Here is a 23,623-nt window from a genome sequence, read left to right on the forward strand (position 1 = left end):
CCAGCATTCGAGGCCGTGGTGATGTGTTACCTCTCCAGCTGCACCTCCTGTCTGCACAGGGGTGGCCCTGCCCTGGGGAAGACTCAGGTGTGCCCAGGCACTCCCTGCACACTCCAGCCGCCAGGTCTCTGCCTCTGAATTCCCCCTGCAAGCGATGTTGGGGCCTTAGAGCCTCCCCCATGAAGTCCAGGCCAGGGTCCCTGGCCCAGACACTCCCAAATGCTGCTGAGCTCCTCCTCCTCCTCCTGTGGCCATCTCCCCACCCGACTCGCAACTTGCTCTTCTCCATGCTCCTTACTTTATTCCCCTTGGATCAGGAGTCATTTGATGTTCCTCTTAGACGCCCACCCACCTCTCAACCCCACACAAGTGACGAGCCCCCTGTAGGCGAGGCGGGCACCTTCCTCATCACTGGATCCCCGTGCCGTGCAGGCCGAGGCACCTCAGACATATCTGTTCCCTCCAGTGACACTGAACAACCTGTTCCCGGGAGGCAGAAGGCAGGGGCGGGCTGCCGAGGCCCTCGGCACTGGCTGCTGTCGGGAGCCACCACCAACCTGCCAGGGACAGGTCTCCTCGGTCCAGCACAGCCTGGTTGTACGTTTGTGAGTCATGGTCACGAGGCACACAGCAGCTTGGTGAGGGACATTCTCCATACACACTCACACACACACGCAGACACGCTGCAGATAGCAGACCATGTCCCACCTAGAGATCAGAATTAAAGCTCCAGGAAGCTGCGAGAAGAGGGACAGAGATGTTCCGGCTCAAACCCCACTTTAGCTTGTCTTCTCCAGGGATTTATTATCTCCTTTCTCCATTTCCTCCTGCCTGGAGCAGGGGTGAGGTGGGTGGGGTGTACTCCAAGGGGCAGGAAGGCAGGGTAGGCCCACAAAGGGCTGCAACACCATCTACCTGCCTGGGCAAGAGCCTGGGCCATCCGAGACAGGTGCCAGAGGCCCAGGACAAGTCAAAGCCTGGGAGCAAGCCCCACAGCCCTGATCTGCTCAGCTCCATCCGGTCCTCCTCCCCCGGGGCGGGCAGCTCAGAGCGGTGGTGGGCTACCCCCAACGGGCCTTGTCTTTGTTTCCTAGGGCAGCCTTAACATAGTGCCATGCACGGACGGGGTGGCTCGGACAGCAGAAGCTTGTTCTCACAGTTCTGGGGGCCAGCGAGCAAGGAGCCAGCAAGGTCGGTTCCTCTGAGGATTCGCTGCGAGAGAGGATCTGTTCCAGGCCTCTCTCCCGGTGGTGCGTGGCCTCAGGCATTTCTAGGCATGCGGATGGCTTCCCTCTGTCTTCCCTTAATGCCTGCCTGTCTCTGAGTCCAAATGTCCCTTTTTTATAAGGACACTAGTCATATCAGATCAGGGGCCTCCTCACTGACCTCATCTAACCCGATCCCCTGCAAAGACCCAATTTCAATGTAACTGGTACTGTGGGATAGAACTTCAGCCTCTTCTTGGAAGAAACAATGCACTACATAACTGACCCCCGAGTGGTAGCTGCTAAAGGTGCTGTTATTGTTCCTATGGAAATAATAACTGTAGCCCTGGCTGGCGTAGCTCAGTGGATTGAGCATGGGCTGCGAACCAAAGCATCACAGGTTCGATTCCCAGTCAGGGCACAAAGTGAGCATCCATGCTGGCTGGGCAGCACAGGCCTTCTCTTGCGATGATACTTAGTCTCAAATCCTGGGTCTGGGCCTGGGCCTGGTCCACTGGAGCCATCAGATTGAACCATGGAGTTCTCATGGGGCAACTGTCCCCTGTCCCCTGGGTCAAGTTGACTCCCAGTGGTGGGGACAGTCCTGCAGTGGGTGATGCCTAGGTGAAAGAAGTTCTCAGTGGGCAAGGGGAGCCCGTTGACTCCCTTTCTAGGATGTCCACCACCTCCAGATGGGCACAGAACCACACCGCATCAAACCCAACTGCTGCACTGCAGTGGAAGGGACTTACTGATTTGTCCAGAAGGCCTTTACTCAATGGGGGAAGACTGGGAGAGGGTTGAGCTTGAAAACCCTGAAACCAGGTGCCTTCGAGCCTCTAGGGCACTGGCCACAGCCCTGGCCTGGGGCCAGGCCGGCGAGTCCCCTCTCCATAATTGTGTGTGCTCGTTGGTGTTGTTGCTGGTATTATTACTGTTGTAGTAATCACATTACTAGATGTTTCTTCCCCGGCCACTCTGGGTGCAGCGCAGACATTAGCTCATAATACTGCCATCTTCACGGGGAGGCAGAAAACTGTGCAGGCACCCGGCTGCCAGCTCCCTCCTGGGCAGAGAGGGGCCCCCGCAGGGTCCTCTGCCCAGCTCCTAACATGGCCTCACTCTCTCCCCTCTTCTGGCCAAAGTGGCACCAAAGCCGAGTCTAGATTTAGAAAAGCAGTTACAGCAGCCAGAAGCTAAAATACACAAGACCACGGGAAACTTAGGGGAGACACAGCAGCCAAGGGAGTGAGACAGTTAGCTGACTTCCCTCCTTCTCTCGGCCTGTCTGTGGGATTCCACGGGCAGCGGGGAAGGTCAGGGTGCCTCACCCAGGTTAGCACGCAGGTCTGGCAACAGCCCCAGGTGATCAGACTGGACCCTGAGAGTCAGACAGCTGCAGCCATTCGTCCAGCATAACTCGTGCACACGCGGGCAGTGGTGTGGGGCTTCAGGTTCAGAGCTCCCTGGCTGCAAAGCCCAAGGGCCTGCCATTAAGCCACACAGAGTCACTACCAAAGGCCATAGGCAACAGGCTTATGACTGGGGGCTGCAAGTCCCCCTCCCCGGCCCCCAAGCAGCAGTTTCGTCCCCCTTTTCAGTAAGTCCTTCCTCAGGCCGCTTAGAAGCCCTCAGAAGCCAGGGTGCTCCACAAGCCCAAGGGCTATGGCCGTTCCAGCAGAGGGGCGAGCACATGAATTAAAGAGATGGTCCCTTCCCTGGCAGGGGATAAAGACACAGACACAGATATGGCATAATTGGACAGGAGTCCAGAATGATTAGGATGCACAGAGCAGCAAGGGCCTCCCAACAGGCTCTCTTGGGGGGAAACACCGGGGCTGACCTCGCCGATGAGAAGATTCCTGCACCTCTCAGGAAGGGGACAGGCCGGTCACCAGGGCTGCTGTGGCCCTGGGCACAGCAGTGGGTCATGTAAGGCAGCAGCTCCAGAGGGCACTGAGTCTCCAGCCCAGTCTGCCCTGACTGCCCACGCATCCCACACCCGCACCTTCCTCCCTGACTTGTGCCCTGAGCCCCTGAGGTCTGCATGAACCATGGGTACTTCACTGGCTACCAGGCCTGTGAAAGCCTGACCCCACCCCAGCTATAAAACCCATCCCCACCCCACCCCTGGGGAGAAGGGGAAGTGCAGAGAAGCTCCTGATCAAGAGAATGTGATTCTTGGCTCTACCCTCCCGTGGGGAGGTGGGAAGTTTCTCCTTTTCCGGCAAGCCGGCTACAGCAGCAGCATCCCTCCCACCTTCTCTCCAGGCTTTCTAGGTAGCCAGGGCTGAGCACCTCTGTGTCTCCAGCCAGATCCTGGGTCCCAAGTGGGGGAAGGGGAGGGGACAAAGGGGCTCTATCCCACACCCAGGAAGCTCCCAGTCCGATGGAGCATCTGCTGCCCTCAGAGAGTTCCCAATCTGGTGGCACAGACTGGGCCCCTGCCGTAGGGAGCTCCCAGTCAAACGGAGGAGGCCCAGCCCCGGCTCTCAGCATCCCATCTGATGGATGGATCAAGCTTCCTGCCCACGGGGGACTCCTTGACACCAATCCAAGGAGGGCTGGCACTGAGACACAAGGCAGAAAGACCCCTCAGGGCAGAGCCCAGCAGCAGGCAGTCCCTCTGCAGCAGCATCCGGCCCTGGCAGCACAGTCTTCCTGAGCAAAGAGGACCTTCAGGGATCGGAAAAGCAGAGGCACGTGCCCTAGGGAGAGAAGGGTGGGGCTTGTCAGCTGAGGGGGGGAACAGGGAGCCACCTGGGACCCAGGACTGGTCATCACCCTTCGCGTGCAGCCTGCACTCCAACTCTTGGTCTTCCACACTCACTGCCTTGCCGGTGGCAGGGGCACCATTCCCATGTCTCACCTGCCCAGGGAAAGGCCTCAGGCTGCCCAGGGTGGAAGGTCCCTGCTGTTCATTCCATCCTCCCTTTGGTTCCATGCTGGCCGTTGAGAGCCCCGGTGTCCAGGCTGTGGATGGGGACACGGCCGGGCAGGTGAGCCGGCCCTGAGACAGGGGACTGGAAGCAAGCATGGGGGCATGGGGTTTATCCCACGTGCTCCACACTGTGCACCCTGCACCACACTCAGCGCCCTTCGCACACGAGGGCCTCGGGTCTCTGCTCTGCTGCTAGCAACCAGCCATGGGGGGATCAAATGGTGGACAGGGCCAGGTGCATGCTGTTCAGATCTGTTCCTTCTGATGCCCTGTGCTCCAGGTGTGGGACAGAGGACTGTTTACCTCACAAGCCCAGGGTTGTCCCCGCCAGACCAGGAACTCTCCAATGGCAGAAGCCAAGCTTCCCTTTTCTGGAGGACGGGGACTTTGTGGAGCCGGGCGAGGAGGCAGGCCTTGGGGCCACCCTCCCTGAAACACACACACACACACACACACACACACACACACACGAAGGAAGCAAGCACTCTCCTGTGTCCCAGCAGGGGGCCCTGAGCTCTCCCAGCCCCGCTGCTGATCTCTCCGGAAGGACGGTCCAGGCAGGACCCACAACCCTCTCGCATGAGCTCTTCCTGGGGACGAACACGCCTGAGGACTGGAGACCAGGAACAGAGATGCCCTGGGAGTAGGGGCTGTTTCTGAGGAACACGGGCGAGGGGAGGTCACTGCCTCCCACTGCCTCCACAGCCCTTCCTCCACCCTCACCCAGAGAGACCATCCTTTGGTCATCTCCCTCCTTCTGCACCCTGTGCTGAGCCTGGTGGTGCAGGCTGGCTTTTCCAGTGGGCTCCAGGTCGGAGGGCAGGAAGGCATGTGTGCCTGTGCGGGTGTGTACGTGTGTGTGCCCATCTGTCCTGGGGAGCAACGATAGTCAATAAATAAGTGAACAGCAAAAATAGCCTCAAAGGAGCTGACAGGCAGAAGGCCAGAGCAGCCGGGCATGGGGCCAGCACCCTGAAATGCCAAAAGTTAATCTACCAAAAAGAAAAAAAAGGTCCATTTCGAGACTGCCTGCGTTAGCCAGCGTCCGGGTCTGTGTGATTTCTGGCTCTGGCATTGCCCCACCCCAGGCGCCCGGAGAGCAGCCCAGGACCCAGGGCCCTTGCTCAGTGTCAGGGTAGCAGCCCTGGAGAGCAGGGCCCAGGCTGGGGCACACAAGGGTATGAACGGGCAGGAAGCCGGCAGGTCCCTTCCCAGCAGTCCTCCAACCGTCCACCCAGCTGACCAGCCCTGTGTCCAGCCAGCCCCAAAGGTCCGGCCAGCTGGGGAATGTTCTGGACATCATCGCAATCTCTCGCACCCACCGCCAACCCAGCACGGGCTCTGCCCCACCCAGACACCCACTTGGGGGTGAAGGGTTTGACTCAGTGTCCTGATGGTCACTCACTCCATCCATGTCCCTGAAGTCTTTCACTGACTCCTCTCAAGCCATCCCTCCAACAAGCCGCACTAGCTCCAGCCCTTCTCGACACTGAGGCCTCTGGGGCTCGTGGGTACTTTACTGTGTCCTTTGCTGCAGGTATGCGTGTCCGAATGAAGTTACCCAAGGAAGCACATCTGGGAGAAGCAGATGTGTGCCCCCTTGCTTCCCTGTTACTTGTGGCCCTTTCAAACCTTTCAAAACCAGCCTCCCTAGACCAGTCCTCCGAGGGAATGCTGGTGACAGGCCTGACCTCACTGCAGTCTCCCCCAAATTCAGGGGGATGGGGCTCGGCACACTCCCTGGTTCACACTCCACCAGGCAAGTCCCGGCCCCAGCTTCCAGGCTGGTCCCAGTCCGTGCCGGAGGCAGCCTCACTCCTGGACGGTCTGGGCTGGCCACTGGGCGACCACCAGCCAGAATAAGGGTGGAGTGAACACTCGGGCCCAGCCACAGCCCTTCTTCCACTTAGCCTTTGTTTGTGGAGGTAATGCAATTTCCTTCTACCCTTTCACCGCTTCCAAACACACACAGGCACTTGGAAAACACCAAGCTCTCCTATGCTGTGTGGGAATGTAAAAGTACAAGCTACACACGGCTGCGACAGACCACAGGGCACGGACTGAGGGCGTGTCACCTGGCAGGCCCGACGCTGAGTGCTTTGCATACATCACCACATATCATATTCAGCACAGTGCCCGGAGGCAGCAATCCTCATTCCGTGCCACTTTGTGGAGAACACTCAGGCTCCAAAGGGCAAGGAGCTCGTCAAGCCAACGCAGCTGGAACTCTGTGGAGCTGGGGATTGAACACCGCCGGCCCCGGCACCACAGCCTCAAACAGGAGGAGCCCAGCCCTGGGAAGGCAGACACCCTGATGCCCCCTGGGCGCTGCTGGCCACTCTCTGCCTGTGCAACCTAATGCAAGCCACTTCTCTGGACCTCAACTTTCTCATCTACCAAATATTCTCCAAACAAATAAGTAAAAGCAATACCTACCCAATGGGAGATGATGGCAGCCAAACAAGTTAGTAAGTGATCAGCGCTGTGCGAGACCAGCGGCAGGAACTGGCACTACCGTCCTGTCTGTAGGCTGGCCGCCTCAGAGGGGCAGGTTTCCATCTGACTAACATTCCCCACGAGGAGGGACGAGGCTGCCTCTGTCCTCTCCATGGGCCAGGCCCTGGGGGTTCACCAGGGCAGGGGACAGGCTGGCGCATGGAAGAGAAGCAGAGGTGCTGTTCCCACAGGACAGCCTGCCCCAGGCCAGGCAGCCTGTGAGGACACCTGCAAACCCAGAGGGGGCCCCAGGGACAAGGGGAGGCCTGTGCTCAGCCCCTCCCCGGCCCCAGATGGAGGAAGAGGGAGATCACAGAGCTGTCCTCCTCTCAGGACACAGAGCATCTGGCCCTGCCAACCCCCACCTGCCAATCATGTAGCTTCCTGCAAGCTTTTTACCCCGGGGCCTGGAGATGTCTGAGTTCCCATAAACTCTGAATTAATTAACAATAACAAAGAAAGGCACCCGAGTGTCAGTTCCAGAGAAGGGTGGGGCCGGACAGGGGCAATGGCGAGTGGGAGAGTGTGGGCACCACCAGGGTGGCACGCTCCACCTGTGCGGCCAGCCGGTGGCTTCTCAGCTCTGGAAGGCCCAGGGCTCTAGCCCTCTGCACTCGTCACCACCACAGGCACCCGACTGCACCCACGTGCCCCTGCCCACCTGCCCCAGACAATGCTCCACCCCCTCAGGCTAGAGCTGTCCCTATTACGCTAATCACAGCTTGGGGTGTGGACACCATGGGAGTCTCAGAGTCGGCAGCTCGACCTGCAGTGAGTAAATGCCCCACACAGCACTCCAGGGCAGCCTCGGTCCTTCCCCCAACTCTCAAGGAAGCATGCTGGCTGGCACCTCCCTTCACACCCTCTTCCAGGGCCTCTTTCCTCCTTCCACCTCCTCGCTGTGCAGAAGCGCCAGCGTCTGCCCACAAGATGCCCTTCCCGCTGCAGACCCTTCCCGTGGCAGCATGGAGGGCCCTCGGGGGCGTGGGATGCCGCCTTCTGCACCTTCCCATTCCCTTAAGAGAAGCCAGTCTGTTCTTTAAACCCAGGGTTCAGGTGATACTTTTGTTACTTCCAGAAGATTCGGAGCAAAAGCAAAGAACAGAAAGACTGCGGGTAAGCCAGACTGGAACAAATCTCACAGACGCGGACACGGCCAAGAAAGACCTCACCTGGACACCACCACTTCCTTCGAGGAGAAGCTGAGAGCCACCCGGGGGCTGCCCCACCAGTCCCACAGAGGAGGGCATCAGTGCAGACCCAGCAGGAGTCACCCACAAACCTGTCTGCCAGTGGAACCATCCCAAGGCCTCAGACCTTTAAGTCTTTAGGTCAGCCCCACTGACGGACATCAGGTGGGAAAAGCAGGGGCAGCAACACCCCACACGGGGAAGATGTCAAGTGGTGACTAAAATGGCTTTTCTGGGCCATTGTCACCAATGATGAAGAAATATTCCACTTTAAAAATAAATGTAAAGCAGGAATCCAAAATTAACTCTCCCCAGATAACCCCTTTCCAAAAAAGACCGCATTGTAATCCACATGTGGCCACTCGGGGCTGGATCTGACCCAAGGACGTCTCCCTGTCCTGGACAGCGATGCTTCCCAGGCCTCAGCCCCGCGCATCTGGTATTTCTCAATCTTCTCTCCTCACATGGATCCCAGTTTCACGTGCTCTCATCGTCCTCCCAGAGCAGGACGACTGCAGAGGATCCTGGTGTTTCTTGCCCTGATGCTAGAAAAGTAACCTCCAAGCGGACAGGAGAGATACCCTTTCCGGGTACAAGCCACACCTCTCCGTTCCCCACGCCCAATATCGCCTCAGTCTTTGCCACACATGCCAACGACGATAAATGCATGTACCGTTTCTTGCTTGTATTTCACAACCCTAAGAGTCACAGAAAAAGTAATAGGGGTAATAACTGGGCTAATATTGCTGTTCACCTGCTGTGTAACTTTGAGCAAATTTATTCACCTATCCAACAAATTTTAATGAGCACCTACTACACTGTTCTAGTTTACACTCTAGTCAGAGAGACACGCAGACTGACAAACACTGCTGGAGGTGGGAAGGCCACAGCTGCCTGTGTAAGTGCTTGCCAGTCAAAAGTGAAACACCACATAAAAAAAGAGCGGGAAGAGTTAACTCCGATCAACAGACGTCTGTTTGTCGCTAACAGAGAGTCAGAAATACCTTGAGATCTGCTGCTCTGCTGAGATAGCTCAGTGGAGCGCATGGCGTAGCAGTCATTTTCTAAAATATTCTTGCTGTTATTATAGCTCGGCACTGGGCCGCTTATCGAGCTATGTTTGGGGCTAATTGCTGGTGATAAGAGCAACATAAATATACTGAGCCACAGCCTTGCCTGACAAGATTTTATACACCAACCACCGTCCAAATCTTCTCCCCCATTACATGCCTGCAATAATTTTTAGAGGTTGTCACTCTTTACTGAATCACAATAAACCCTTTCACTATAAACAACTCGCCTTTCAATATCGCCATAAATCAGACTCAGTGTCACCCACATGATCCTTCTGCTGATGGAGAGAGGCTCAGGGCAGGAGTTCTCAACCCTGGTGCACATGAGCATCGCCAGGAGCACTGCACAGTGCTGGCGCCCGGGCCGCTCCAGGTGAGCCTGGTGCTGGGTTACGTAAAAACTCCTACACATGCCCTCACGGCCCACACCTTCAGCTGGCTGTTGGGTTACGTGATGTTAACCACCCAGAAAGTTAAATGCCAGCCGTGGGCATTTGCGGTGGGAACCTGAGGCTGACACACACACAGTCATGTGTCTCAGTCAACGGTAAGGACGTTCGGGACACCTGCAAGAATTGCTGTTTCATGGCGGTGCTTGGGAAAGACTGAAGAGCACTTTTGGAATGTGTGCAGTATCCATGCTCATGTTATTGTCCTTAGAGTTGAACTTGCCTCCTGGTGAGTCTCTAAGGTTTCCCCCACCTTCGACAGCTGGAAAGAGGGGGTGGGGAGGGCTCAGGGAGCAGGAAAAGAGTAAAGATGAGGAGGGGAGAGACCAAGGACAGGAGGGAGAGGCCAAGGGGTGCACTTGGTCCTTCCTGACGTCACCTGACAGATCCGTGGGTGATAGAGAGGAGGAGGAGAATGAAAGTGAAAGCCGGTGTTTTCTCAGACCAGGACCGCAGGCACACGGCCCCCTGCCCACGTGAACAAGCTTGCCCTGTCCAGGAAGGGAGCACCATCAGGGACCCCTCCCTGCCAAGAGTCAGGACTCCCTGTGGAACCTGAGGATGAAAACTGCCTGCCTTCTTCCCACAGCGCTCGAGAGTAAGGGTCAGAAGGTCAATGACACGTGGTAAATATCTGAGTATTAAAACAGACACGGTCTCGGCTCTCAAGAGGGCTGGCAGTTTGAATAGAAAAACTGATAGATAAAATCATCCACCAAGATAAAATGACAAGCCAAAGTAAGTGTTACAGAGAAAAAGAAGAGGATGTTTCTAATTTAGATGCACAGCACCAGATGTTGCAAAGGCCATGCCCGTGGGGGGGCCCAAGCCTACCTTGCCCTCTGGGGGGGCAGCTCTGGCCCCTCGCCCTGGGCAGCCTCCTCAGCGGAGAAGTCAGGGCCGAAGCACTTTCCAGCTGGGACCGCTGCCAGCAAGCCAGCCAGGGGGACGGTGGATCCCTCAGGAAGAGGGACTTGGCCAGAGGAAGACTGGGACTTGGGCATGTTAAGTGAACAAATAAATAGCCTTCCCATCCCCAAAAGAGAATGTAAAAATAAAGCCTCGAAAATCCCCTTAGCAATAGAATGGCCCTTGGGCAGAAGTTTCATTTTCCTTTAGTTTTCTCTTGAAGAGTGAGAGGGACAGAAGTGCGTGTGAAGCAGAGTAAAGTACACCTGGGGTGCCTTTCAGGGCGCTGATGGCTCTGGGAAGCTGGGTTTACAACGCATCCTAGAAACACACTAGCAAGCACTACGCTGCCCATCTACGGGACACTGCTCGGCAGAAGGACTGCATCTGACCTCCACGGTGCACCCAAAGTGATCCTGTGTGTCCCCAGGAGCCTCCTCCCGCCCCTCCCCTGCGCCACTTATGCCACCGTGACTAGATAGATGTAAGGCCGTCTCACCGCCAGAGCTAAGCTGTCCTGGTGTCACTTCTGACCCCTCTTCTGGGCCTCATCTGTGAAATCACTCAGGGGCTCTTCGTAGGTAAACATCTGCTCCCAGGTGTCCCCTGAACACTTCAGCGCTGCCTTCCCTCACAGCATCACTGCAGGCTCAGGAAATGACAAATCATTTAATGCCCATCTGAGCCAGACACCATGAGGGAAGAGAGGCCATCACAGATGAAAAACTATGCATTCCAAAACCAAACCGAGGCAACTTCTGGAGAGCAGCTGTGCCTTCTACAGTTTCTGCAGGCACCGCTGGGCAGGCCCAGGGCTGGGCCCACTGTGAAAACTCAGAGACCTGGATTTGTGTAGCTGCTCCTAAGCTAACAAGCTAGCTGCGTGACCTAAATGAGGTCACTCAACCTCTCTGAACCTCTATCTTCTCCTCTCCAAAACACAGGTCTGTAACCGTGAGTGCCCTTACATGCATTAACCTATCCGGACCACCCAACAACAGATCCTGCCAGTCAGGACTCTATTATTGCCAGTTACAGAGAGGGAGCTGACTGAGAAAGGGTAAGGCAACTCTGCCAGGACCATGTAACCAGGATGCCCCGCTGGGCCCCAAAGCCAGTGTCTGCTCCCTCTTCCCCTGTCACCTCCTGGAGCCGTCCAGAGAGGCAAACGAGATGACTCGTGCTACAGCCCTTCGTCGGCCACAAAATGCTCATCGGTGTAAAAGCACTTGAGTCTTTTGGCTGATATTTGAGCCACTACATAGGGGATAGAAAGCCACACATTTTTAAGAAGCAGAAATTCCAAAAATCTATGAATATTTGTAGTTTTTAACATTTCACATCATTCTGCCAGTCCAGCAACCACTCCACCAGGGGCAAAGATATGCTATCAAACGGGAGTGAGGGGCCGAGGCAGGACTCGGGTTCTGAGTCCGCCAGAGAGCTCCACACCTGCCGCCTTAGTGCTCCAGCAGGCGGCCTCTCCCCGACCCCGGGGTTCAAGTCAAACCTGGGTTAGAGTCCTGCCTTCTCCACTCTTAATGTGCATTTCCCTAGAAACAGACCCTGAGATAAGGACTTGAGAACAAGTGGTTTATCTGGGAGGTGAGCCCAGGACACATTAGAAGGGGGGTAGAGAAGTAAGAAAAGAAAGGGAAGAAAGCCACACAAAAAGTTTTCAAGCCTGTTTACCCCTGCGGGCAACCAGAGCTGAATCCTTCGGCAGGACTGGGAACCAATGTGAAACACATGTCCCAGAGTAACACGCCCTCCACCCCCAGGGGCAAGGGAGCTGGGGAGCGTATCTGCCAGCATACAACAGTCATTGGTTGAGAGCTGCTCTGGGCGTGGTAACTCCCTGTCCCTTCTGACCTGGCCCAAGAGCAGACAAAGGGGCTGGGGCCAGAGAAAGCCCTCAGGTGCTGGCAGCTGGAAGTCCGGCTGGCGAGAGAGGAAAGGCACATGTTCAGGGAATATGGGCAGTCCCTCCACCATCTGCTATGCTCACTAGCTGTGTGACCTTGTGGAAGGTATTTACCTGCTCTTATTCCAGTTTCTGCAGCCCTGAAGTAGGGATAAAAATGTCTCTCTCATAGGGTTGATATTAAGATTAAATGAGGTTATGTACGTAAGGGATAAGCCCAGTGCCAGGCTTGCAGTGGAGATGCAATATAAACCCCTAAGAGAAACTGAAACTACATAAAGGAGGCATCTCCCTGGTCCTTTCCAGCCCCATCATTTTATTTTATAAAGGATTCTGGACCCAGATGGGGAATGAGACTTTAAAACAGGCGGCCAGCCACGGCAAGCTGGACTATCTCCTTCCTGAGGAAAGAAAGCCCCCAAACACCCACGTCTAAATCACTCTGCCTTGCTCTGCCTGGGGGGCGGGGGTGGAGACTGGGCCTGAGAAGCTCTGAGGCTCCTCCCAGCCCCTGCAGCACTGTCCAAAGCGAGTCTGGACAAACTCGGATGCCCCTGTTATGTTCCTTGAACAATTGGTTCTCCAGTGGAATATGTTTGGTATGCACTTGGAAAATTTTAGTACCTATTAACACCCTAATAAAAACTTTAAAGTCCTATAGTAAAGAATTCTGTTTAACCAAGTATTTCCTAAACTTATTTAACACAAAATTGAACAAATGTATGTGGAACACCTACTAATGTCCCTCCAAAGCTCACTTAGTGGGGGAGTCTGGGCGAAAGGGGTTCTGGGAGTGGGGGTGCAACTGGAATCATCTTGGGACTCCCATGGCCTAGCACAGTGCCTGGTACACAGTAGGCACCTAATAAATGGTTGTTGTCCGAATGAATGGAGAGAAGGAGAAAGAATGACTTAATAATGGTTTTCAGATCTGTGAAGTGATACAGTACCAGCAGTGCCAGGCAACAGCTCTCTCTTTCCAGGAAGGCACATTTCTAAATGGCAGCAGGAGGGACTTGGGAAGCCCTGCTCGGAGTCTAGGATCACAATCCACCAAAATAGGCTTCCAAGTGGAGCTACGTCGCTTCCTTCTGTGGAGGTGTTGTCTAGCACTTCCGCACAGCCGAGAGTCTGTGCGCAGCTGTCCACCCACCCTACCACCCATTCACACTCCATTCATTCAAACAAACAAACCCTCACTGAGCACCTACTATGTACCAGGGCACTGAGGCTGGCAGTAGGTCCCTTAGGATCCCTTCCAAAAGCTAATGACTTCAGTGAGCTGTGTGATAAAAGCCCAGGGGGCTCCTAAGGGGAGGGAAGAGAGGACCACCTAAGGGTGAGGTCAGGAAGCCTAAAGCCCAGAAGTCACAGCTCACAACCCTCCCAGAGAAAGCGGTAGTGGGGGTGGGAGGGTGGGATTTCACACTGACACATGAGTTTGGCCTAAAGAATAAAGCCACTACTGTCTCCCAGTGTTTGTTTGTCTACCCCCCTTTTTCTTGTGACTATATCTCATTGTTCCCAGAGAGCACCCTGCCCCCACTTCCAAGCTCCTCCCCCTCCCCACACTCACAGCTCCACTCTCCCCTTCCTTTCCTTCCCACTCTGCCTCCTTCAGACCATCTCCTAAGTCCCTACCTCTGGCCTCCCTCCTCCTCCCCCAACCTCCGTCTCCTCATTCTGGGCCATTCATTCCAGACCTGGATATCCTCCATGTTTTTCATACTCGATTACCAGACAAATGAATGAACCAGGGCTCAAACTGAGGTCCATCTTTCTGCTGAAGCCCCATCACTACCACCACCAGTGAGCCACAGATTGCCTTGCCTCACACAGGAAGCGGGGCATGAGTGGTTGGGAGGAGGAACGAGAGGAGAGTGAGTCCGGGTCTGAGGCATCCTTCTCAGCCTGCTCCATCATAACCAGTTGCCTCTGGATCTGAATCCTTGCCTCCGTGCACACTCGCAGCCCCACCTGTACGTCTCCCGCTGAGGCTGCAGTGACTTTGCTTCCTTGAACAGAGGCTGAGATGGGCATGACAGCACCCTTCAGTGGACTTCCGGAGCTAGTCAGGCTGTCGCAAGATAACCACAGGAGGCTAGGGTTGGGTGCCGCCGGAGCCCCGTGATCCTGAACTTAAGAGGCGGTCATCAGGACCACCTGGGGAGCTCTGAAAACTAGGTCCAAGCTCTCTAAAAAATACATCCATTCCTGGCCCTGCCCCAGCCCTTTGGAAGCACAGTCTTCCATATCCTCAGCAACAAGAGTGGCTGACAGGCATCCAGTCTCCACGCCACCAGTTCCACTCACACCCCGGGGGGCATCTGGTTGGACGGCTGCAACCGCAGAATCTGCAAAGGTATCTCCTACCTGGAGCTGAAACCTGCCAACTATGTCCACCTGTTACCCCGACCCTGAACATGGGGACAACCAAAATACATTTGATCCCTCTCCTAACACCTGACAACGAGGACCCCAACAACAACACTTGTCTCTTCAGGTGTTCTTACCTGGCTCCAGTCCGCTCTCCTCCCAGCTAATTATCCCCCTTCCTAGCAAATGTTCTCTCAGCAGTCAAGGTTTCCAGTCCCCTTGCCAAATTAGTCACCCTCCTCTGAGTTCTTGCATCAAACATGGTATTTCAGAGGGGATGCAATCCTCCAGAGAACTAGATGTGCCCATAGACCTGACCAAGATCCCATTAGTCTTCACCAGCAACCGGCCCCAAGTGCAGATGCGCATTCAGCTCACGCCCCGTAACTCTACTTGGTTCACGCTGTGGGAGAGAGAAATCTGCCCTGCCCTGCGTTTGGACGTTGCCTTGCGAAAAGTGGGGGAGTGGGGCTTTCCGATTGTTTTCATGAAGTTTTGTATTTGGGCAAGAAAATGAACGCTGATCCGGCCTCCATTAGCTAGCGACCCGACCCGTCTGATAAGCAGAGATGAAAGAAGGATATGCTAAAACAGCATCTCGAGCTTTTTGGCCCCAGGGACCGGTTTTTCCATGAGAGGGGGGATGGGGGCAGGAGGCAGAGCTCAGGCTAGCCTCCCTCGCAGCCTGGTTCCTAATAGGCCACGGACCAATCGGTCGGCGGCACGGGCATTGGGGAACCCCTGTGCTACAACGTAACTTATGTAACTGTACCCAGAGGATCGATGGGCCCATATCGGAGCTCCCGGAGCAAACTGTTTCCAATCCCAACACAGGCTCCTGCTCCGGCTCCTGGGAAGTAAACGGCCATGATCCGGACCCATCAGGAGATAGTACAGCTCCCTGAGGTGCGGGCGGGCGGCTGTGGACCAGCTGCTGCCCCGCAAGAGGCTGGTCCATACAGTCACAGGGAGGAGGCTTCCACGCGGCGTGCCCCTCCACCCTAACACCCACCCATCTCCCGCTCCACTCACACCCTGCTTCTGCTGCAGTGCACCCCCGACAGTGACCCCTCTGCCGGCTGTCTGCACAGGAAAGCCGCTGACCAGGCCTACGAAGCTGATTTTTAAAGCTCTTCTGTGAGGCTAGGCAGTTTCCGTGATGGGGGTAAGCCATCGTCGGTGTCCTCTGCACACAGGAACGTGAGCACACTGCTCGGCGATCCACAGAACACAGACCTCGTGGTCTCGCTGCAGATCCAAACTTACACTGAATTATTAACAGTGAACATTCCTGCAAACACAGCAGCTGATCGTTCTGCTCCTCACTGGGCCTCTGCCATTCCCCAAGTCCTCCCCCCAGGAACAGGGCATGCATGCTGGGGATCTAGAAAATGAAGCTCTACTCAACCCCCAGCTCCAGAAGCTTCTGGTCCCCTCCAAGCACCTCCTTTCCATCCATAGAGGGGACAATATAATAGAAAACAATTAGCAAAAATAACTGGCAAATACAACTAGCCTCGAACCGAGACATGCAGACCCTCTTCAGCCTCGAACAGCGCCAGCGCCCCGCCCCAGCTCACCATGCTGCCGGGGTCCACAAAGGCCAGGTTTCTCCCGGGCAGATGGCAGAGAAGTGCAGGTGTTGGGGGAAGTAACTGGTGTGGGCGATTCCCAGTTCCCAGCGGTTGTGGTGGAAGTGTGTCCTCCTACACACCACCTTGGCGGTCAGGGAGGCAGTGGCTGCCAGCAGCACACGTGGGAAGCCACAGTGACCCACCAAACAGGCCTCTGTGCCAAGTTCCAGAGCAAGGAGGCAGCTCTTCAGTTGGGCTCCCTGGGCAGCTGAGCGGGGGCATAACGGAAAAGGTTCGTGAAAGGGAAGGGCGGGACTCCACGAGGTCAGGGGAGCTAAACACGCAGGTCTAGCCCCCAAGCCTCATTAGGGAAAGGAGGGTGTGTGCATTCAAGGTACTTCCCTAAGAAGCCAGAGGTCAAGGTCAGAAGGGCAATCAAGGCCCAGAGTCAGAAAGGCAAATGATCACAGGAAGCCAGCCACTAGCCAAGAATAAACAGGACAGAGCTGCAATGATGTCCTTTCAAAGTCAACACAAAGGTTTCCCCGGGCCTAGCTCCACTACCCAGGCCAGCCCACAGAGCAGGCAGACACACACACACACACACGCACGCACACGCACACTGGAGCCACCCACGCAGCGGACACACATGTGCACACAGCGTGCACACACGTGCCCACCCCTTGGCAGCCATGGCAGTGGGTCCCCACCCCCATCCATCCTCAGCCTCCTCGCTACAGACACTCACACGTGCTCACAGTCACAGAACATCACCCACACAGTGTCTGCGCCTGTCTGGTATCTGGAACGACTGGTGACAGCTGTGGGTTCAGGCAGGCACAAGGATGAAACGCAGAAATCCACTGAGTTTCTCCAAAAGGGCCGGGGGGAGAGTGGAAGGGGCGGCAGACAGGCTGGGTGGGGGGTAGACCATCCCACATGGCAGAGACGACCTCTAATCACTCTCCCAAGCTCACGGGACCCACAGAGGGTCAGAATCTTCTCCTCAGAAAGCGCGTCAGGCAGGTTTAAAGGGGCTGTAGAACAATAGCACCCCACACTGAACAGAACTCTCTACTTTTCCAAGAGCTCTTCCACCCATTACCACCTCCTAAAGTAACACTGGACAGCAGAAAATGCTCATCTCCTTGGCCAAATGACCACCTACCCTCACAAGGCCCAAAGATTTTTTTCTCCAAAATAATCTTTAATAGCTAAGCATATGTAATAGTTGTGTGACCGTGCTTGCTTGTGAGTGCATGCAGTGGTTTTATGTAGCAGAGTGGGATACAGTCAAACAAAAATGAGGTCGCCATGGCAACAGGCTCCAGCATCATCGCAGCCTATTAACACAAGTGAGGAATGTGTTTGGCAGATGCTCCAGTGTTATTTATGGTATGGGTGTAGCAGAGGGACTTGTAACACGCTAAGCAGGAGGAAAAAAACAACCGCGTGATGCTCCTACTGTACCCCACCAAGGAGCCGACAGTGAGACGAGCACAGAGGAGAGGCTGAGAGGGTGCAGATGGAGCAAAAGAGAAGGGAAGCAGAGCAGGCTGGCAGAGAGAGGAGAGGAGAGGTAGGCAGAGAGCAACAGGGGACTGGAGGGGGAGGGGAGAGAAAGGAAGTGAGAAAGAAAGACCAGAGAGAGAGGCAGGGAGAAGCCAGGGGAAGAGCTAGAGCTAGAGCTAAAGCTAGAGCTAGAGCTAGAGCCAGAGCTAGAGCCAGAGATGTACGGAAAGGAAGAGGAAAACATCCCTCAAAGAGGACCGCCCCTCCCTGCCTCCCCTCCTTTATTCGGTAAAAATCATCAGGAGGCAGCCGGTGAGAAACCAAATGTTTCTCCTCCTAACTGGAGGACAAGGCAGAGCTCCAAACAGAAGAGGGGCTGGGAACAGTGAGGTGCCCAGGTCAGAGGCGCCAGCCTCGCAGGAGGAGAAGGGAAGAAATGCCAATAGTTTCCTGAGGGCCTACTACGTGTCCATGACACTGTGGATGGGACTTCCCAGAGCCCTGACATTAGAAACCAGGCACTGCTGCCCCACCTCCCTGGACCTGTGCCCTCGTCAACATGAAAGAACTAGGCATCTCACCCGGGCCATCCTCAAGTGCCTGCCGCTCCGGGGTGATGCCAGGCAGACGTTAATGCTGGACTGTCCCACTTACATCCCCCAGTACGGTGTACTCAAGATATACACATTTTATATCAGACATAATCAGACAGGTAAATCAAATACAAAGAAAAAGATGCAGTTTTCTCTGAAGCCAAAAAGGAACACTGTCTGCATTCCTGTGCAGTAGACCATTCCTGACAAGCTCTGCTGTACTCAGGGGAGGGACGGAGGTCTTGAGAAGTGACATGTGAAACCACCCAAAAGTCTACGCCCAGGTGAAGGTCTGAAGACTGCAGTGGACAGAAGCAGCTGGGTGCAGGGACTGGCAGAGGTGGGGAGAGGAGAAGAACCAGCCTGAGGAGCCAGAAGGGAAAAGTCGGACAGACACTGGTGCTGCAACGGCATTTTCACACCAAGATGGAGCCGTGCAGCCTGGGTTCAGCACCACTTCCCTGGGACCCGACTCCACCCTCTCGAAATCGTACTCGCAGGATTGCTACAGCTGTGATCAGACCCTGCACCCCAAGTCCGGTTTAGCAAATATCCTGAACGCCGCTGGAAATCCATCTTGCTCTGTGTGGATGACATGCCCTTCCCCTGCAGAAAAGCAACACCCACCCAAGCTAGGAACAACCCCCAAGATACAGCACCCATGTGACAGCATGGGTCCTCGGGTCAAAACAGTTGAAGCCTTTAAAGCACTAACAATAGTAGTTAACTTTTTTTTTAACCATCACCTCTCCATTGGTTTCTCCTAAGTTCAAAACTGATCTCTAAAGTTTTTCTTCTGATCCCAGATCAGAAAAACTTCAACTTAGCACTAACCACCCCACCTACTCCATTCTTTGAAATCCAGCCAAATTGGTAACAGTTATTAAATCCCTATGTACCCTTCATTGTGCTAGGCAAGGGAGGATAGAGGAGAAAAACAACGCGTATAACTCAGCATTCCTCAGTCCACCGGGCTTACGTTGGACGGGGAGCAAAACCAATGGATCCTGGAGAACAGTAAGTGCTCCAGTCTGTGGCTCCAACTCCATAGTTATGAAGCAGAAGAGGAAGAGGCCAGTATGATTGGAAAGGAAGAGGGCTACCTGCAGGAGGTGAGGCCTGAAGCAGGCAGACAGAGGAGGGTGGAACTGTAAGGGGCTCACACAATCCTCTCATTTTCTAAAAAAGGAACCCGGGGCCCAAAGAGGTTGCAGGTCCCCTCTTTCCCAGTCGCAGGGCACTTTGGAGGTGCAGCTAGAGCCCAGCACCCCGAAGTGCATACTGGTGCTATTCCCGAGGTGAGAGTTGGGGGCACAAGAGAGCCCCTCCAGAAAGAGGTCGTCTTCAACAGGATCATAGCCTGAGAAAGGCATGAGAGGTGGGGAGCAGGAGAGCAAGGACAATGGAATGTAGTTAAGAAGTTCTACAGAGGCAAACTCCCTCAGAGGGCTGCAGTGGGGGTCCATGGTCAAAAGACCACCCTGCAACAAGGGCCCACTTGATTCTCTCCCAGCTGAGCTACATGCAAACCAGTGGGCTCAGCAGGGGTCGCTGGAGGAGGTCCATGGAGCCCCAGACAAAGGGGACTGCCAAAGGGAGGTGTGCATGTCAGAGTAGCTGGTCTCACCCTGAGGTGAGGATGGCGAGTACACCCCTCTCCCAAAGCCCTTCAGTGGAGTCACCTGCTAACAAAGTTTTATCTCCTCCTGAGCCCACCATTCTAGGATTGCCCAACCAGTCCCAGCAGGGATAAAAAGCTCCCACCACAAGCTAGAACCAGGAGCACCAACAGGAAGGAGTCACGATGTCCAACAGCTTTCTGCTTAGGCAAGGAGGGGACTGCCATCACACACCTCTCAGAGGCTCCTTCCTACCTTTGTTGGTGGCAGCTTTTTTAGCTTGGGACACTTTTGTAACCTGTCAGTCCCAGCCACAGACAGCAGGAAGGGTTATAGTTTCTCTTCCTTAAGATTGTGCCCAGGGTGCCCAGGGTCTCCTCTCCTCAGCCCGTCATCCAGAACTCCCTTAGCACAGGAGCAGCGGCTCTAGGGAGGGAGACTCTGCTCCAGGGTCCAGCTACTTTTGTCAGGGGCCTTTACACGTATACGAGGACAGAAGCACAGGAAGAGACGGGAACTCTCCACATCCTTTCTCATTCTTATCGCTACAATAAAGACGACGGTTTAGTGCAAGTCTTCTACGGGGCCAGGAACACTAAATGTAATACAAAGGCACCCCTTTAGTGAAAATGCTGGGGCTGAGAGCGGGTTTAGAGGCTGAAAGACACCACACAGATGGCACAGCCATGTCTCTCTGCCCTTTGCACCACTTTAAAAAGAGGAGGGTGGATGTCTGTCTGTAACCTTGCAGGCCCCTCAGTCCAGTCCCTGTGGCTAGGTGGGCCCCTACCTGCTTGAGTAGGAACTGGTCCTGGGCGTTGGTGCGCAGGGCTATCGCCAAGTGGAGGGCAGACAGGAGCACCCCGCTGAGTACCGCAGCCCGCATGCGCACCGGCAGCAGCGTGTAGATGGTATAGATGAAGAACACCGTCCACCAGATACCCTCCGAGGCGCTGCGCGGCTGAGGCAGCAGCAGGCCCACTACCTGGACAGCCAGCACCACCGCAATGAGCGCATAGCAGGCCAGGCCCATGTGGTCCTGGTGGAAGGCGGCACGGTTGCAGAGCACCGCCATAACGAGGATCACGCCCACGGCGGCCGCCAGCACTGCCAGGTAGGGCAACTGGAGCGGTGGTCGCGCCGCGTGGAAGGCCAGCATGACGAGGCACACGAGCACCAGCACAGCCATCAGCATGGTGAGGCTGCTCTGGTTCAGACGGAAGAAGTAGCGCTGGTACAACCGCTCAAGCTTGTCCGACGGGAACTTCTTAGAGCGGAAAATCTGCAGCAGCGCCAGGCAGCAGGCGCCCAGCGACAGCACCGCGCCGGGGCCCGCGCCCGAGCCCGCCGAGCTGCCGCCATCTCCGGACGCCTCGTCGCCCTCGATGGCGCCGGCCTCCAGCTCGTCGGCCGCGCGGCCCTTGCCTCGCCGCTCCTCCAGGCCCAACTCCACCGAGCGGGGGCGCACCTCAGTCCCGCCAGCCGCCGCTGCTGAGGCCGCCGAGCCGCCGCCGCCGCCCGCAGGGGGCGCCCGGGTGCTGCCCCCGCCGGCCGCGCCCCGCCGCTGCCTGCGACTGCCCCGGCCACAGTCGTCGCCGCCGCGCTCCTGCCAGGCAGACTTGGATCGGAAGCTGAAGCCGAAGCCCCCGGCTAGGGGATCGTCGCCACTCAGCGGAGGATCGTCGTCGTCGTCGCTGCGCCAGCGGCTGGCCAGGCGCTGCTGCTGCTGCGGGGTCACCGCCCCCCCAGGTTTCTTCGTGGAGCCGCGGGCCGAACCCCCAGGGGCGTGGGGGTACCCATTGGCGCGGGAATCGGCCGCTCCCCACGCCGAACGGTGTTCCGAGCTTCCCCGTGACGCCGGCGCCGCGGCTGTCTGCGCCGCGTAGCCCGGGGGGCTCACGCTTTTGGAATCGGACATCCCCCTCTCGGCCTCGTCGTCTTCTTCCTCCTCCCCCGGTGGCCGGGCCGGGGGTCTCCAAGGGGAGGGCGGACGGCCGAGCAGGGGGACCAGGCTGGGGTCACACGTCGGTGGCGGCCCGGGGCCCTGCGCAGCAGCGGGGCATCTTGGCACCCCCGTCCTGAGAGAGGGAGGGCGAGGTGGGAGGTAGGTACAGCCCCGAGGTGAGAAGTGAGTGAGAGTCCGCGTCAGGAGTCCCAGGTCCGAGATGGAATTGGCTTCCAGCTGTGGCAACAAGAGACTGGTCGAGCTGCTGCGCCGAGCGCAGAGAGACGTCCGGACTCCTGGCTCGCGTCGAGCTCGACAAGGACCAGAGTTGCGGACGAGACGGGACGGAGAGATGTCCTTGCAGGCGGCGCCTCCCCGGGACTGCCAATGCCCGGACGCGGTGCTAGCAGATTATACCTCGGCAGAGCCCAGCGGCACAGGCGGCTCGGCAGTGGCTGGAGCGGCTAGGCAGGGGTCCCGGCGTGAATACCTAGCGGATGCCCTTTCCTTGCAGCGGACTGGGAGCGACTGGGAGGTGCGAGCGCCAGCCAGCATTATTTTCTTACGAGGGGTGGGGAGGTGGGATGGAGGGTGGAGAGGACGGGGGAGGGGGCGGCAGGCGGAGCAACAGCTCCGGAGCCCGGGGGGGAGGGTCCTGGAGCCCGGGGGGGAGGGGGGGCGTCGTCCGCATCCCCCACCTCCCGCCGCGAGAGTGGGAGCGTGCCCCAACCAAAGCCGAGCCGAGCCTTCAGGGCGTCCGCGCAGGGGGCGGAGGCGAGGACTGGCTCCTGCGGCGCGGCCCTTCCCTTCTCATGTCCCTCTTCTCCCAAAACGGAGCTAGGCTGGCCGGGACTCGCCGGCCCAGGAGGACAGTCGCGCCGACTCCGAAAGCTCCAGGTTCTTCACAGCCGGCTGCGGCCCACCGCGGCCGGGTGCAGAAGGACTAGGTGGAGGGCGGAATCCGGCGCAGCGTCGCCGCTGTCCTGCCCCAACGCAGGCGGGTTTCTGCCCGGGAGCACGGCATCCGGAGATCGAGGGCCGGGACTCAGAGGCAACCGGCCGGTAGCGGCCCGCCCAGGAGCCGCTGCGCTCCGGGGGCGCCCGCGGGAGCCTGGCGCAGTGCGCGCCATGCACGCCTCGGGCCCTGAGCCGCTCCGGCCGCTTGCGCCGCTCCTCCCTGCTCGCCTGCTTGCCGCCGCCGCCGCCGCCGCCGCCGCGGGAGCGCCCTCCGCATCCCCTCCTCCCGCCGCCTCCCCGCCCCCCGCGCGGCTCCGGACTCGGCTCACAGCGACTTGGGGTGGCCTCCGCCCCTGGTCCCGCCGCTGCCCCCGCCAGGGCGTCCCGCGGGCATCCTCAGGCAGGGCTCCGGGGGCTGCAGGGGGCCCATATCCTCTACCTCACCTAAAATTTTCGTCGCGCCCCCTCCCTTCCTGGGTCCTGGAGCCGCGTCCAACCCGCGGTTCTTGGCCAGACCTGGGCGGCGTTCGGTCCTTTCCTCCCCGCCCCCAACCCCGCCGCTTGGGTTTTTTTTTTTTGTACCCTCAGTTCTATCTCCCCTCTTTTGTATCCCCCTTTAATCGCCCCCCCCTTTCAACCCAACTTCAGCCCCAACACTGCACCCCCCTTCCCTGGCCCGGCTCGATTGGCCACTTCCTTAGCTGTCAGACTTGAGTCCAGCGCTCTTATTGGGCGATTCTCTGGCCTGGTGGCCTTGCTAAAGGAGGGCGCACAGGGCGGGGGGGCCTCCGGGCAGTGACCGCCGCAGGGAGTCGGAGACCACAGCCTCCGAAGAGGCTCGAGGGGCCCAAGAGCCGGAC

At 57.1% G+C, this 23,623-nt stretch overlaps 1 protein-coding gene across 3 annotated transcripts in view; it reads right to left on the reverse strand.

Moving 5' to 3' along the window:
- The window catches only part of ADCY5 (adenylate cyclase 5), a 146,774-nt gene extending 124,982 nt beyond the window's left edge, over positions 1–21,792 (reverse strand). For 2 of the 3 annotated variants that reach the window (XM_045851034.1, XM_045851033.1), the window contains exon 1: positions 20,652–21,792. In XM_045851034.1, coding sequence (XP_045706990.1) covers positions 20,652–21,779 — 1,128 coding nt within the window. In that variant the 5' untranslated portion in view covers positions 21,780–21,792. Of the gene's footprint in view, positions 1–16,143; positions 16,203–20,651 lie in introns of those variants that run through there. The other variant, XM_045851035.1, reaches the window with a different exon arrangement.
- Positions 21,793–23,623: the final 1,831 nt, after the last annotated feature.

The sequence above is a fragment of the Phyllostomus hastatus genome, unplaced genomic scaffold (assembly GCF_019186645.2).
Source record: "Phyllostomus hastatus isolate PE091 unplaced genomic scaffold, TTU_PhHast_1.1 phas_contig_86, whole genome shotgun sequence".
Taxonomy (NCBI): domain Eukaryota; kingdom Metazoa; phylum Chordata; class Mammalia; order Chiroptera; family Phyllostomidae; genus Phyllostomus; species Phyllostomus hastatus.